The 16,821-nt window shown below is 50.4% G+C and overlaps 1 protein-coding gene across 1 annotated transcript; it reads right to left on the bottom strand.

The window, feature by feature from the left end:
* Nucleotides 1–2,702: 2,702 nt before the first annotated feature.
* Nucleotides 2,703–14,356, bottom strand: CCDC177 (coiled-coil domain containing 177). Its single transcript, XM_048948967.1, has 2 exons — nucleotides 14,264–14,356; nucleotides 2,703–13,747 (listed from the first exon to the last, which is right to left on the bottom strand). The coding sequence occupies exon 2, from the start codon at nucleotides 13,737–13,739 to the stop codon at nucleotides 11,850–11,852; it is 1,890 nt and encodes a 629-aa protein (XP_048804924.1). The 5' UTR covers nucleotides 13,740–13,747; nucleotides 14,264–14,356; the 3' UTR covers nucleotides 2,703–11,849.
* Between the last annotated feature and the right edge of the window lie 2,465 nt (nucleotides 14,357–16,821).

The raw sequence follows: 16,821 nt of genomic DNA, 5'->3' as shown, positions 1-16,821 counted from the left end.
TTTCTCTGATGTGCCAGGCTTGGGTGAGGAGGAGTTGCAGGATATGCTGCATTTGAAGTTTGAAGCCAGTCTGCAGCAAGTGAAAGATGGTTTGGTTTGGAGAGAGTATTCTAGCCTCTGCTGTACAGGGTTTTGGTCTCTACTTGAAGGATGTCAAGTTAGCAAAAACATTGTTTACGTGAGGAAAAAGTGAATAAATATCCATAAATGAGGGGATGTGCTCAGTATCTGTTTGCTGTTGCCAAGCTTGCTTGAGCTCTTGTTCATGAGAAGCTTCTCCCACTGTGAGGATGTGGAGGGAATGTGAGCCACCTGAGTGAGTCAGCTTTGGTGTCTCATGGCCTGGGCCAGCCTGGGGTGTCATCCCAGAGTACATGGGAGGGTTAGGAGAGACAGAGGGATGTCAGGTGGCTTTCCTTGCTTTACAACTACTTCAGAGCATCTTTGCGAGCATCAGAACAGAGCAAAAACATTCACAAAGTTTTAAAGATTAAGAAGCAATGTGGGACTCAAGTGTGTGAGAGAGGGATAATAATACTAGTGCTGGATCCGCCCTTTGTTGTGCTTGCCCTTTCCCTCGACTTAGCTGCTGTTCTAATGTGGCTAATGGAGGATATTCACGTGAGGTTGGGATTGACTTCCCCTGGCCCACTGTGCTGTGTGGCTGGGCCATGGCACTGCAAGGCAGAGGGGAGGTCCACCCCGCTGAGAGGTGCATGGGAGGTAAGACATGGCCTGTAGGGAGCTGTGGCTGTTCAAGCGTTTTTTAAATAGTACTGAATTTCTGTCTAGAAAATGTTACTCATTCAACTAACACAGAGTCTTCCGGACTTGAGTGTTTCATGCAGAAAATGTGTACAAGTGTTCAGGGAGCACCCTGGGATGCTAACCTCCAGGAACTATTCTGCAGCCTTCTTCATGCCCAGCTTTGAGCATGTCCTGTAGATGCAGGGGCCCATCTCCTGCTGCCTGGCAGTACAGGGCCAGCTGGAGCCTACGGGACAGAGCCGGTCCCGATGTGTGCCTTGTAGGTGCAGGAGGCAGCATGGAGGAATGGCCTCTTGCTCAGGACCATGACCTCAGCTCCCCTCTCAGTGCTGTGTGTGCAGGAAGGTGAGGTGCACAGAAGGGCTGTGAAGGAGCGGGTGCTCGTCTTTAGCTGAGCTAAAGTCAAATCAGATTTTATATTATGGAATCTCATCTCTCCTTAATCTTCAGAGATTTATCAGAAAGCTTAAAGTTAGGACAGAGCGCTGTGGCATCTAATCTCTCCTCCTGTCTGTCACAGGCAAGTACATTTCACCTACTTAGTGTTACTCTAATCTGTGGCTGGAAGGGCTGAGGAATTGGATCTCTGCCACTTTGGGGTCATTTGCCCACCTACATTAGCGAAGCAGGGCCAATGAGTTAACAGGGTGTGGGGATCTGGGAGGTGCAGAGCCCCTGGGGGAGCCTGGTGAGCCCCATGTCAGTGCAGTGCGAAATGCGGGAGCTCTGCTTGTGGGGAAGAAGCAGTTGGGATGGGGTTGCCCAGCCTTTTGCTATGAAGAGGCGACTCAGAGGCCTCATATATGGCACCTGCAGGGACCACGGCTGTGGGAGCGGCACAGAGAGAGAGTTTCCAGTGGGCTGCAAGTGAGATGGCTCTTGAATGCAGGTTAACCTTGTCTCTGTTCTTGAGGGTCACTTCATGGAGGGAGGGAATCTTTTGTCTTAAATAAGAACAATATATCTATATATGTAATGTCAGATTTCCCCACAGGTGCAGAGAAATGCAGGTGGAAAAGGAAAGGAGCTGAGGAATGGCAATCAAGTGAAAAATCTTAAGTGTTATTAGTGCTCTATGATCCACACTTCTTGTTTCCTTTGCCTCCTGCAGGAGAAACTTGAGAGGCAGGTTTCCTTGAAGGAGGCATGTTTTTGCCTGCTGTCCTTCACTGCTGCAGCCTCCTGATGCCACAGGAGGAGGCTGGGATGGTGGACACCTGGTAAACATGCAGCTAAAGTGACTCAGTCCTACAAAGGCAGCAAGGGGATGGGGCTTGATCCAGGCAGCGTGAGGCTGTGGTGGCCATGAAAGGAGTTAAACACAACTTGCCTAGTGCTCCTTCATGGATGTTTTCTGGCTTTCTGAGAAAACGTAGCTTGCTTCTCTAAAAAATGAAGTGCTATGTGAGGAGAGACTGAGAACTCACCCTCATGGTGTGAAGAACAAGGAGAGGAACACCTCCAGGTGGACTACCTGGACTTGCACAGGGAGGTGGTTTCAGGTAAATTCTGAGAACAAGCACTGCGTTCTCAGCAAAACACAGTTCTGTAGCTCACTATGGGAGGAGTTCCTCTTGCTCTTTTCTGGTAGCAGCAGACCTGGACTCCTTACATTTCAGTATCTGCTGGAGACTTACCAGTGCCCTCAGCTACCCCTTGGAACCCACCGGGCTGCTCTTGTGCTTGCTGAGCTCTGCCACAACAAACTGCACTAAGGGGAGTGGGACATCTCACCTTCTCCTGAAGCTTGTGCAGAGAACTCTGAAATCATATTTCTAGACATGTGCTTCCCTGCAGGTAAGCTGAGTCGCTTCTCTTCAGGCTTAGTATTTGATTAGTTCTTCACAGCCATTTGGAAGATCCTGCTGTATTATGTTCTCTACGTAGTACTCTGTGACAAACGCACCCAGCTTCCAAAGCCTTTTGCCCTCTGAGATTTGCTTTTTTTTTTTTTTTCTTCGTTTGCGTTTTTTTGTTTTGTTTTTAAGGTACAGGGACAAGGTTGGGTGCCATTTTTATCTGCTTTTCTCCTCCCCTGTTATCAAAAGGCATCTGAGGGCAGGTGAAGGAAGCCACGCTGCACCTTCACAACATCTTAGAGGCATTACTCTCCCAGAAATGGCAATAAACCCATAGGCTGACAATGGCAATCTAGCCTCTCACGCTGTTCCAAGCCCTGGCTGCATTATCTGTCAGGGATAATTCCTTGTCCTTGTGGTCTGGGGATGAGCCCTTTGCTTAGTGATTAAGCCACTGCACTAGATAACACTCCCTGTTTAATCCCTTTGGTAGCTGCTGCTGGGGAGGGGACTGCAAAAATGCAGTGATTTGCAATAGGTCTGGAGACCTCAGAAGCTGTGGTAACAGCACAGGATATGGCTGTACGTGTCCATCCTCCTGCCTTCATTTGCTGGCGGGCTGGAAAACAACCAGCGTATCTAGGGCACTACTTTATCGAGCGATGGAGCCATCTGGTGCAAAAACCAGAGCTGTCTGAGGGCTTAGACATGTCAGAAATCAGAAGTCCCTCTGTGTATTGATCCTGTCTTCTATCTGCTGTATAGAAAAAGGCTTGTAATTGCCTTTCCTTGGTCTGTCCTGAATAACTTGCTAATCTTGCAGACTTGGCCTAGAGAAGGATGAAGAAGGCTTCTACGCCCAGATCCTCCCTGCCCATTGTACCCCTGGTGCCTGGGGAGTGTGCCCACAGAATTGCCATGGGTTGTTCAGGTGCACCCAATCTGTGAGGTTATGATTGCACCCTGGAACTGTACAAGCCATAGAAGGCTGAGGCCCAAACCCCTCATGATACTTACAGTTCTGCACGCAAGTGAAAGCAGAGGGAGAGCTTTGATCAGATCTTACGTGTAATCATAACACAGAGTGACTTGGGTTGGAAAGGACCTCAAAGAGCATCTATTGCCAACCCCCTGCAGCCAGCACAGTTGCTAACCACTAGACCTCAGACAACAGATCAGACTATCCCAACCATCCTGGCCTTGAACACCTCCAGGAATAGGGCATTCACAAACTCTCTGGGCAGCCTCACCACCTTCTCAGTGAAAAACATACCCCTGATATCTAATATAAATTTCCCCCCCTTCAGTTTAAAACCATCCCCCTTATCCTATTACTATCTACCCATGTAGGAGGTTTAATTCTCCCACACAGCTGCCAGTCCTCTTTTTCTGCTCAAAATGTGTCTTTTCCCATGTCACCACTGTTTATGTTAGATTAAAGGGAATTCATAATAAATATGTCCCTTCCCTTTTAAAAGGACCCTGCCCTCCTTGAGCTAGCTGTAGCCTCAAGTGTCCTTTGGCCACGGTGTCACCTCATCCCACGCACAACGCAGTAGTTGTCACCCCATACTTGCCTTTGAGGAACTGACTTGACCAAGAATGACCCAGCCCAATGGTCTGGTGCCTGTATCAAAATGGCTGCATACAGATAGAGCTGTGCTTAGCCTTCACCCTGGTGAGGAGCTCACAGCCAGCTTTCTGCTTTCCCACAGTGTGCTGAGCTGTGGGCACGCTGTGGGCCTCTGCCCACTCCTGGCAGTTCCTTAAGAGAAAAATAAAGAAAGTTGGATTGATAAAAGCTTCAGCTGAAACATGCTGCTTCACCCTGGGTTCCTTGAGCTAAATACCTCTCTTGCAGCTCATCCTACTGAGCCTAGCATGGGGGAAAATCCTAGCACCAGCTCACAGTCAAACAACAAGAGCAGAACCAGGAGCTCCAGATGCCCTTGGCTGCTGCAGCAGAGCCCAAAGATTGTTCAAATCTCTGACTGCCATTTCTTTCTCATCTTTTCTGTTCATCAGTTTCTTTCTTCTTAGAAGACGCTTCATTCCTTTGCATTTGTGCCCCCAACAGAAAAGACTGATGGTAACATCGTCATCTACAGAGTTATACTCCCCAGCCATCCTTGCTGCTTGCAGGATGCCTTCCTCTCCCTGAGCATTGCAGTGTGTTGTCATGGAGAGGATGCAGTCAGCACTGCAAGGTCAGTAGGTACTGTACAGCCTGTGAGTTTCTAGAGCAGAGGCATCAGGATGGATGCAAAGGGCCTTTGAGGATTCTAGGAGGCTCTGCAGAAATTTCCCTAGAAGCTGCATTATGGTAAATTTTCTGTGCATTTGGGGACTCACAGACTGTGACTGAATCACATGCCATCTGCATTATCATACAGTCCCTCTGCAAAGTGGGCTCTGCAGATTGCTTTCCATGGGAAATCTGTTGAGTAGAACAGCATACACTGAGCAGAAGCATTTGGAGAGGCCAGTAGCTCTCAGTGGGATCTTCAGTGCCTCCAGGAACCAGAACTACCACTTTTTCTTCTTTATTGGGCCATAAAGAGAATGCATTGCATTGGAAACACCAGGCTGAACTAGAAGAGGTGAGCAGATCATTTGCAGTGCAGTAGGAATCACAGAAAACTTCTGCTGTAAGACAGAGTCCCGTCTGCCTGGAAAGTACTAGGACATGCCGCATCCAAGAGATGTAAGCTGGTGTGACAGCTACCACACAGAGATGTGGAGTGTCTGCAGAGCAAACCTCAGATGTCAGGTGCTCTAAGTAGCACTGCATAGAGCACTGAAGGATCCTTCAGGCCACCCACCTGCTCCCGGTTTTCTGAAACAATCTTCCCTGAATTTGTTTACTCCTGTGCAGCAGGAGGGCAAACATCACGGAACACGAACAGAACGAGTGAGCCATGGCTCAGAGCTGGTAAGATACACCTAAACATCCTCAAACTCTCCCAGCCCCATGTGCTCAGACTGATTGTTCCAGTATCAGGGTTTACATTTGTACTGGTTTTAGTGCCACAATCAAGGTTCTTGGCTATGTGACTTGAGGCAAGATTCTGGTGCCGCTAGTGTGCTTCCTACCACAATACAACATCTGGGAAAACAGTGCAAGGGAATCAGATTAGTAGTGCTAATATGAAAATCAAACAGCAGCATCCCTTTGCTGCTCCACAACATCCTCGTTGTTCTGTAGGTTTTTGACCGACACCAGCCAAAGACCCAAAGCCACAGGCTTGCCTCAGGTTGAGGACCAGCAGGGTAAACCAGCTGGCTGGAAGCCTCTCCAGATCAGTGTGGAGTTGGCTGTAGCCTGGGGCTGGATCCCCATGAGGGCTATAGATGATGGGAGCACAGCCTCAGGATCAAACTGGTGAGGAGACAGACGCACAGGTAGCAAAGCTGTGAACAGCGTGGCCCCCTCCTGGGCCTCAACAAAACGCGTGCAGATGGGCACTTTAACAAAGCTCTCAACTGTTGGCATAATGCTCAGGGCTTTATGGAGAGGAAATGTCTTTCTTCTTTACCTGCACATTCGTGTTTTGAACTCCCTTTCCCATTTATTTTCCCATCTCTCATAAATCATTAAATAACTGACAAAAATAGCACAGCTTACTTAGGAGGTGATTAAAAATGTGAAGAAATTATCCTATCGCTCTCCCAGAAACCCAAATGTTCCCAGTAGCATCTGTCACAGGGCCAAACCTCTCATTCCCTACTGTTTAGCTTGCAGTCTGACAAGGTGCCTCTGTGCCAGCTGTGCTCTCTGCAAACACCCAGGAATGCAGCATGGAGTATCAGCAGGCTCATCACTGTAGCTAAGACACCAGCACCTGTGTGATCCTACATCCTGCTGTCCAGGTATGGGTCAAGCAAGAGGAAATTTCCACCAGGTTCTGAGAGACATAATCTATCCTAACACATCGTGGTTGGCATAAATAATGGAAAGGCTAAAGTATCTGGTCAGCATTAATTCCGGGAGTAGCTGTTAGCTCCAGTGAAGTAAGTAATGAGATGAAGGTGTGACTTCAGTGTGCTGAAAGAAAGAGTAGTGTTATTTCCCGCTGTTATAAATGTAGTTATTTCAAGCCAGCCAGGATGGTGTAGGTATTCTCACTCAGCTCATGCCCACTCTCTTTAACACTCTTATCTGTGCCCCAGCCCATTCCCTCTAATGCACCTTCCTCCTGCCCCACCTTGCTCCTGTATGCCCCAGTACCTGCACCATTCACTATTAGCCTCCCCTTTTGAAAGTATAAATATCCTTACATTTCCTTTGCATGCTTTAAGGTTTGAAGACGAGGGCTACAAGTGGAGGCTGGCATCTTAAGACTCCTGTGAAGCTCCAGCTGGAGAGCAGCAAGAGGAGCTGCCACAGCAGAGGCTCGGGCATACCCTCCCTTTGCAACAAGGAGGTTAATTAGGGCTGCTGGGGGAACAGGGAAGATACGAGTGAGAGCTCCGGCTGAGTGCCAGCATGGCCTGGGGCAAGTCACATCCGTTCTTTCTGCTTCGGTCTTTCTGTGCTGAGGCTGGGGGCAATAACTCATTTACCTCACAGTTTGGTCCTTGGATTGGATGCAGAGAGCTGTGTAAAGCACGTAACAGTAAAATAGCACTGGCAGTTTGATTTCATAATCCAGGATGTTTCTTGCTGCTGGTGGGATTTTGTAACAAGGGAGATTTCTTGCTGAATGAAATAGGGGAAATTAGTGTAAAGTTGCAAGAGAAGTATTTGGGTTCTTTCAGACTAGAACCCTACAGTGACAAGGTTGTGTTTCACAGCAAAGAGCCATGCTTAAATGAATAGGCACAGAACAAAAGAATCAGATCCAGAACTGAATATTTTATGCCCTAGCATTAACAGGGACATATGGGACACGGGGCATATCCCATTACAAGGGCTCTGACCACTTGCCTTCCCCAGAGTGCTGGTTGCTGTGCATAAGTGAAGAATGCATTTTGAAGTACCATCTGGAAGCTTCCAAAGAGGGGATGTGGGGCTGCACTCCCGCAGCAAGTTATGTTAAGGCTTCATCGGCTCACTTTAGAGCAAGCCAGTACCCTTCTTTGTCTAGGACAGCCTTCTTTTTCAACTACAACACTAAGTTTGAGCCTAACAAACTTAATTTCTTAGGACCTTAACTCAGTAAAGCATTAAGACCTTTCACAGGCATGCTTTGTAAGGATCCTGCATGATGTGAGAGCAGGTGGATCCCTCCCAGAGCACCTCCATTCTCCTAGATGTGGAGGCTGCTCTGCTGGGCAAGCGCACAAACCCAGTTCTGCAAAGAAGTGTGAGCGGAGAGCCACAGCCACCACCTGCAGAGTACTGCATCTAACTGCTCTTGTGCCTTGTTCCTATTCACCCTGCACCTGAATTAAAAACAAACAAACAAAAAACTCCCGCAAAACCTGAAGAACTGCATTCTAACTACTGTGTCTTAACCACCAGAGGAAGAAGAGCCACACACAAAGGCAAATACTTTCTTCTAGTGTAGTGCCTGGTGGTGATGAGAACCTGTTCTCAGGTAGGATGGCATCAACCAGGCTTTCTCAGAGGTGAATAAAGGAACAGAAAATGTCGCCTCTCTGAGGATAGCTACTGGATGCGATCCTTAGAAAAACCTCTGGAAAACTTTTGACTTTGCACTGCAAATACGGTATTCCCCGTATCTCCCTGTCCAAGGTGGGCTTAATAAAGACATTCGCACCTCTCGGACCTGTGCATATTGTGTATTCACTATCAGTTTTGTGCACAAAACTTCACAAAAATTTTCCTGGCACAAAATTTCCCTGGCATCAGGAGAAAGCTTAGCACAGAATGAGTCTAGAGCTCCCTAAGAGAAGGTAATTAAGGTGAGAAATCTCATCTTCACACCTTTCTTATCCATGCTGTGAAAGTGTTTGTGATAAACTGGGTTAAAAATACTTTGTAAAACATTAACTACTGGGGATGCAGCTGTGCCTCCTAATAGCTTTTGAATGTGTCTGACAAATACAACCTTGACAGAGATCATGGTTTAGAGATGAATGTTTTGCTAAGAGGTAGCATTCAGAAGAGACAGTTTCAGTGCTGGAACTTTGACCAGCTCTGAAGACCTCCAGCTTTAGCTGAAAATGAATCTGAAGACTTGGTACTGTAATTCTTTTTTGAACATTTAGATGATAATGGAGTCTCTCTCCCCAGTGTTGCAATATCTCAACTTCAGAAACTCTTCAGAGTGGTTTCCAGCAGGTTAAATGCTAGCAGGAGCTCCAGTCCATCGGCACTGCTAACCTGTACAGCACTTTAAAGGAGAAGTTACAGGTTTGTGCACGTGTTTGGTTTCAGATTTGAGAGTATAGTGGCATTTGGATCTAGATTTTGGGTTGATCCACTAGATCTACAGAATCCAATATGAAATCTAGTTAGGAGGAAAAACGTGGGAATTCAATGCTAGCCAGACCTAAGATGTGCCATCAGTCACAGCAATTACCCAGTACAGGGCATTTGCTGCTTTTAAAGTGCAGACAGTCCAAGATCTAGAGGTCATTCTGTAGCAGGCATGCACATGATCTAGAAGCAAATTCTTTGTTACAACTTTAAACAGCTATAAACTCCATTGACTCTCACAAGCTTTATACTGGAATATCTACAGAAATGAAGAAAGTCCATACACGAATCTGTGTCTTTTGAAAAAAAAATATTTTTTTTCAAAGATTGCACATTCCAAACTCAAGCTGCACACTGCGCAGAATAGGAACAGCAGTTAGCCAATCCAATTACCACCATGGAGGTGTGCTTTGATTAGTTTGGCTGTAGCCCTGAGCTGTCAAACTCAGTCAGCAGCAAGACACGGACTTGAGGTGTAATTACAGTCAGTGGCCAAAGCGCCTCTCCTGGGCTGTAAAAGTTTTCTTGATCTGCATTGGAAATGTAATATCAGAGGGTACAATTCAGTTAAGGGAAAAAATGACAGCGGCTGTGTCCACTCATCTGCCCACCACGTTACACACTGCAGTACAAACAGCGCATAAACATGACTGGTGGTACAGCAGGACAGAAGGATTGCTTTCTCTTTTCAAATCACTTGTAGTTTCAAGGAGGAGAGTGAAGTGACAGCTCCTAGCTGGAAACGCTAGCACCGTTGTCCTTCCCACAGTTGTGCATTTTTTAGGTTTTGGTGTTACCTGACCATTTTCACCAACAGATGTGCTTTTTTTCTAGTAACACCTCAAACAAACAAATAAATAAATCAGTACTTTGTGCTTTGTTAGCATCTTTCATCCAAAGTCCTGGAAGTGCTTTGCTAAGCCGTGTGTTACTATTTCCTGCGAGCCACCTCAATCCCAAGAGGCTGATTCTGCTTCCTTTTATATCAATAGGAGCAGGGCCAGCCCACAAGAACGTGTCTGATGTTACATATCAAGCCAACAACTGAGCTAGCACAACTCAGGTGTCCCACTTCTTGCTTTTTGTGCCATCTGCCCCCACAGCGCCAATCACTCTGTGATTCAAAGACAGCAAGTTTTACTTTACAAGATTACTTCATTTCCAGCACTTCTTTTACAATGTCTCCAGCCTTGCAGGGTACCAGAGTGTGCTTGGTCTACTGCTGTTGTTGCTATTCATTTAATACTTTCTTTAGAGCCTTCTGAGAGGTAAGTGATCTATGCATGTGACACTGCATGCCCGTGTCACCTTCTTCTGGTTTCCTCTTTCCCTGTGTTGTACGTCAGAGACATCTGCAAGGAAATAAGAACCTGGCTCTTCTTGCCGCTTCTCTCCCTTGCTCCAGGTTTGACAGCTATCACCACAGCAACCCAGCACACTCACGGATGGTGGAGCACAGCGCTGGCACTGCCTGGAGCCAGAAAAAAAAAACAACAGAAAGTGCCTGGTTTGGATGCGGGTTTGTAACTTCAACCTGGCAGTGAGTAAACATGGAGAACCGGAACGGAACACTGACTTGAATGCTGTCCACAGGGTGTAGGTAGGCTTTCACATTTCCAGTGCATTCATGTCAAAAGGTCTTGTTTCCCTCAAAATAGTATTGAGTTAGTTGTAAAAAATGTAGTGATCGTCATCTAAGAGAATCTGTAACATACCTTATTTTGTGCATCTCCTCTTTCTTGTGCCCTAAAATAATAATGCAACTGATAGCACCAGCAGATAGATAAAAGCTGCCCTACTCAGCAGACAACAGTAAGAGCAGGGTGACAGTCTCATTGCAAGCAACTCACGCAGCCAGCAGTTTGGAAGAGATCTCTGGTGTATGCCTCGTCCAGCCTCGTGCTCAAAGCAGGCTGAGCTGGATAGGGTTGCTTGGGTTCTTGTCAAACATGAATATTCTCAGTGTGGATATTCCTCAGCCCCTTTATGCAATCTGTTCACAGATTTCCATTTCCACGTTTGCAACAAGGACCAGCTTCCACAGGTTTGTTAATCTTTACATCTTAATGTACAAATGGGTTGTTGGGATGACTGTCAGCTTGTGGATTGCCCACAGATTCTTCCTTCCTTCCTCTCCTCTGAAAGAAGAAACTCTGCAGACCTTTGTAAGAGACACTTGGAAAGGAGGGTAAGGATACTGGGGAAAGCTGCAAACAGCAGAAGTGAAACTGCAGAGATTGTGAGTGTTTTAACAGCTTCTACCCGACTGGGATTGTAATGCCTGCTTATACGGTGTTGTGAAGCCTTGACCCGCGCTTTCTTTCCCCAGTGTTTGATATCAGCAGTGAATGAGACGCACCTGGGGGCACACGGACTTCTCCAAGAGAACCATTTTCACCTTCTGGAGTGCGCAGCAGCTTTGAAAATGCAATCCTGTATCTTAAACCACACTGAATGTCACTCAAACCACAATCAGCTGGGTTGGTTTGGGTTCTTTGTCAATAGGCTCTAAGAGTAGCCCATAGTCTCTATTGTCTGTTTTTCCAACAAAAAATAGTGCCGTTGTAGTCAGCTCCAGTTTAGACAATCAATTGGTAACTGACAGGTATCACGCAAAGTTCTTCTGCAGCCCTCTGTGCTTGTGGGGTAGAGGATGCAAAAGCTTGCTTCCCCTTTGTAAAGATGACTGAGGTCAGTCCTTAAAACACATCCAGAACAAAAACAAGTTTTAAAAAGTATGTGAAATAGCTGCCACATTTTTGTGCGGTACCCTGCTCCCCCAAAATAATGAATTAGGGTGGTTAGTTTTATTTTTTTTTAAATACTAACTGTTAATGCAGAGGAGCTTTCTGATGCATTATGAGGGACAACTGATCACATATCCCCAGCAAGACCTTTCATTTCTTATCCAGGCTGGCATGCAGCTCTGCTTCGAAGGCCATCTTGTCAAAGGTGCGCGTGTTGGTCTCCTCCCGTACTTTCTCCCGGACATGGAAGGATGCCCGAGCTACAGACCTGGCATTTTCTAAGACAGTTTTCTTCTCCTTGAAGATCTGCTCGCTCCTCTCCAATTTTCTCTCGATAGAAAGGAGAATCTCCCTGCGCCGTAAGTCCTCATACTGTTCCACCTTTTGCTTGTTCATCTTCTGCACCTTCTCCTTCTCCAGACGGCTCAAGACCAACCTGCGGGCTTTTTCCTGGACCACCTCTTCAGCCACCTGGGCAGCATGCTGGAGCTTCCTCTCTGTCTCTTTAGCCAGGGCCTCCAAGTGCTCCTTCTGCTCTCTTTCCTTCTTCTCTGCTGCCAGTTTAGCTCTCTGGATCTGCATGTCCTCCCGCCTGGCCTTCTCCCTCAGCTCCTGGTTCCTCTTCTCTACTAGCTGCTCATAGTTCTCCTGAGCCTTGGACAAGCTCATCTCCAGGGAGGCCTTCAGCATTTCCTTCTCTTCTGCCTCTTGCTTGGCCAGTTCCTTGAGCAAAGTCTCATGCTTCAGCTTCTCTGCTTGGTTGAGCTGCTTCCTCTCCTTCTGCAGCCGCACCTCCTTCCTCTGCCTCTTCTGCGCGGCTGTGGACAGCTTCTCCTGCAGGAGCTGTTCCTCTCGCTCCCGCTGCTCCTTCTTGCTGTCCTCCTTCACCTTCAGATTGTGCTCTTGATGGAGCTTCTTCTGCTTGTCTTCCTGGACGGCTCTTTCCAGCTTCTCCCTTCGCAGCCGCTCCTGCTTCTCCGCCTGCTCCCGCCACCTCTCCTCACATACCTGCCTCTGCTTCTGCTTCAGCAGGGCAACCTCCTGCTGCTCCTGGCTCAGCTTTCCCCGCCGCTTCTCCACCTGGCTCTCCCACATCCGCTGGCCCTGCAGGAGGGCCTTCTGCTTCTCCTTCTCCTCCTGCTCCTTCCGCTGCTCTGCCAGGCGCCGCTGGCTGTCCCACTGCAGATGGGCCGCCTGCCGCTGCTCCCGCAGGAGGCTGGCCTCCTGGTGCTTGGCGATCATCAGCGCCGCGATCTTCTTGTCCCTCTCAGGCACCTCTGAGAGGCCCTTCTTCCTCTTCACCTCCCTGACGATCCTCTCCACCCTCTGGGCGGTCTGCGGTGAGTGGCTGAGGTCACCCAGGCTGAAGCTGCGCCCCAGCAGGGAGCCGTCGGCCACCCGGCCCCGGCCGCGCGCCTTGCCCCCCAGCCCCCGCAGGCTCTCCCCGCTGTATGAGGACGACGCTCCCGACTCCGAGGAGGTCTTGCCCCAGCTGCCCTCCCGACGCTTTTGCAGCGAGTCCAGGGAGTGGCTCTTGGCCTTGGCGCCTCCTGACGCCCCAGCCTTCCCCACGGCATGGGGCACAGCGGCGCTGGCGGCAGCCCGTGGGGCGAGGCGGGCGGCGGGCGAGGGAGGCAGGCTGCCGAGCGGAGCGAGGATGCGCCGCTTCTCCTCGCGGATAATCCTCTCCCGCTCCTCGCGGCATTGCTGCAGCTTGCGGCGGCGCTCGCGCTCGTAGGCCTCGTAGAGGCCGGTGGCCACCCTCATGGAGCGCCCGGGAGCCTCGCGCAGCAGCTCGCCCAGCGCCCGCGGCAGCAGCTCCACCGGCCGCACGGCGCAGCGGGCGCATGCCTCCAGGGAGCGGGGGCTGGTCAGCACGTACCGGCTGCCCTCCGCCGCCGCGCAGTCAAAGTTGTACAGGTCCAGGTGCAGCAGCGGGGACTGCTCACCGGGTCGGGACGTCTCCCCCGGCGTCGCCGCTGTCGCCCCGCCGGGTGCGGGACAGGGCTGCGCGGGGGGCTCTGCTGGGGGCTCCACCATGGTTGGGCCTGCGAGGAGAGAGCGGTGGCGGGTGAGCCTGCGGTCCTCTTTGTCCCTCCGGCACGGTGCTACGGACGGATGGAGCAGCCGAGCAGGGGCGGGAGTTCGGTGCCCGGGGAGCTTTGGTGGGGTGGGATTGGGGCGCAGGGGGCGGCTGGTAGCGGTGGTGTTTTGCGACCCTCCGTGGGGGTGTCTGGAGGGTACAGGCTGCGGACGCGGGGGGTCTCTGGGGCGCACGGGGCGAGAGGGCAGCTCCGCACCCATCCCTCCGGTTCTCCCGTGCGCGGGGGGTGCGTGGCTGCGGGTCGGGGCGCTGGGACCGCCGCCAGGGACAGGGGACAGGGGAGTTCGACTGGGCGGGAGGGGGGTATTCGGGCTGTGAGCGAGGATGCTCGGAGCGCGGGGGCTGAACCGCGGCAGTGCGTTTGGGGCGGAAGTGTTTGGGGTGAGGGGTATTTGGGGCGGGGGTGCTCGGGCCGCGAACGGGAGGAGGGGGGCGCGTCCGAGCCGCGGGCGGCACTCACCGGGCGGGCGCGGCGGGCAGCCCCGCGCTTTGTCTCGGAGGCGGCAGCCGCGGGGATCAGGTGGCCGGAGGCGGCGGCGGCGGCGGCGGCTCCTCCATGGCACCCGCGGGGCGGCGGCGGGCACGGCGGCCGCCCGCAGGCTGCGTGGCCCCGCGCCGCCCGCCGCAGCCCCGCCGCAGCCCCGCCAAGCCGCGCTCCCGAGCGAGGGCGGGCGGAGGCGGGCGCGGGGGACCCGCCCCGAAGCCCCCGCGCCGGGGCCGGGCCGGGCGGCGCCGCTGCCGCGGAAGGCGGCGGTCCCGCCGTGCACCCGCCGGCCCCGTGTCCTTCTGTGCACGCGTCCTTCTCGCAGTGTGGGGTTCTTTCTGAGTCGTGCCTCTTATTTTGCGCAGTGCTCGCGCGCAGAGAAGCCCATCCGTGTTTACGGTCGATATGAGAGAGTTGCAGAGAGGAAGGATGCTAGCCCAGTTTTGCAGATGGCAAACAGCCGCAGGGAGATGAAGGTGGCCTGCTTGGGGCCGCTGGGAATCTGTGTCAGAACGGCACGGCACTCAAATTTCAGCACAAAGCACTTTCCAGCTATGCACCCCTATTCCCCTTAGTGCTAATGCAAGCTACTACTTGCTGCAGAGATATGTCAGGACTGAGAAGGAGGGAACTGGAGCAGTGTTGCAGCAGTACAGCTTTCCAGGTACCCGCTTGGAACAGGCTGGCTGCAGTTACTGTGGTAGATTCAGAATTTCCGTAGGCGTCCAGAGCTCAACAGCCACTGAAAATGCCTTGCCTAGAAATATCATTCAGCAGAGAGGGAATCACTGCTGGTTGTGGAGTGCAGAGCATCTGTGCCACACAGTGGAACAACTCTGTTTTTGTCAGGCAGAGGAAAACAGTAGTGAACGTTTGTTAGGCACTGCATTGTGACCTTAGTGCTTTTCAGCAATTTATCATGTAGCCAGTATAGATTATAGATGCAGCTTAATCTGCTTTGTTTCAGTAAGGAAGGACAAGGCAGTCATCAAAGAGCTTCGAGGATGATCCAGGACAATGACAGAGAGTGAGAGAAAGACCCAGGAAAGGCCCAGGGAGTCCCTGGGAGAAGCTAGAGAGCTGCAGGTAGGTGGTGGTTCCATTTAGTATGAGAAAAGACTTTGAATCCGTGTCATCCTCCACGTTGATGGATGCGCACAGTGAGGATGTATTGAGTGGGCAAACTGCACCAATGAACCGTATTGACTTATGTAATCTAATTCATTCATCATCATCATAGTCTGTAGGGGGTGGTTATAAAGCTTGGTAATTAGTTATGTGAACATCCTTGGGCCAGGGAGCAGCTTTCTGCTGTCAGAAGAGCCTGGCTCACTGCTGAAGGTGCTGACCACGAACAGGAGTTGCAGCACAGCCGTTGTCAAGCCGCTGCTGCACTCTTTGTGGAAACTTATTAGCTGGCAAGTGTGTGCCCGGTGAGGCATGGGTTTCTTAGGGCTTTTGGCAGATTGCTGTTTCAGCTTGGAACGGGGCTGTAGCTGAACCTTGACCTTTCAGGTTACTGTGTAGATCTTTAGGACTCCCATAGGCAGCCACCCAAATGCAGTGGGAAGGGGGCTTGTCAGACAGCTTGAGAAGTAGCTGGGTATGACTTTTGGAGGCATATGCTATCAAAACACTGAAGTCATATCCCCATCTCATCAAGACTAAGGGAAACTTGGGATGGGGTAGGAGGTGCCCTCTGGAGGAGCCAAAGAGGTTCGCTGCTAATGCGTCATTTTCCCCTACGCCAATTTAAACCCTAATTCCCTTTTGGCTGGAAATGAGAGAAATCTATGCACATAGGCTGAGCAGTACCATAGGGTTACCCTCCTCCTTTGATAAACAGTTTCTTTGCATCACTGCTAATGATAGCAAGAGATGCAGGGCAGTGGGAAATCATGCCTATGGATTACGGAGATGGAAATATTTGTTTCAAGTCAATGAGTTCTTCTGTATGCCCTCTGCTCACATGTATTAATTAATCCTTCCCAGTCTGGCTCTAGAACTGCCTGTACCTGGGTTTTCCCCCAGTCTGATTGGAAGAGCAGTTTCACAACCTATGAAAGCCCTTTGGTGAAATGTTATTAGTTAACATTCTGCTTCAGTTTTGCTTTACTGTTTTATCTTCTCTCAAAAGTAATTTGCCTTTTTTTGGCTAGACAGTTCTCTCCTGCTTGAGCTTATGCCTTACAAATGTTTGTAAACCGTTTCCAAATTCCCTCAGAGCCAAGGAAAACATATCCTCATTGTAAACCAATTGCTTGTGGTTGCACAAGCAGCTATCACCCTCGTTCTGAACTCGTTCCAGAGCGTCAGTCCTCCCGTGGCTGCTGCTGCTGGGCTGAGCCGGGGCTTCTGCCGAGCATTTGCTTCTGTGTGTCCTGGCATAGGGGGACTGTGCATGCTGCCCTGGTGCCTGTGCACTGCCTTCCTTCTCTCTTGCATCTCCCCTTCTACAGTTGGCTGGCTCTTCTAACAAGGCTTTGGCTTCGACTTTAACAATTTGACTTTTTAGAACTGTTTCTCCCTCCACC

This window comes from Lagopus muta, chromosome 6, assembly GCF_023343835.1.
Source record: "Lagopus muta isolate bLagMut1 chromosome 6, bLagMut1 primary, whole genome shotgun sequence".
Taxonomy (NCBI): Eukaryota; Metazoa; Chordata; class Aves; order Galliformes; family Phasianidae; genus Lagopus; species Lagopus muta.
The sequence above is the reverse complement of the archived record's forward strand: the minus strand, read 5'-3'. Positions and strand labels throughout refer to the sequence as shown.

Excerpts from the sequence above, each read along its gene's own strand:
- CCDC177 (XM_048948967.1), bottom strand. The coding sequence starts at position 13,739 with ATGGTGGAGCCCCCAGCAGAGCCCCCCGCGCAGCCCTGTCCCGCACCC.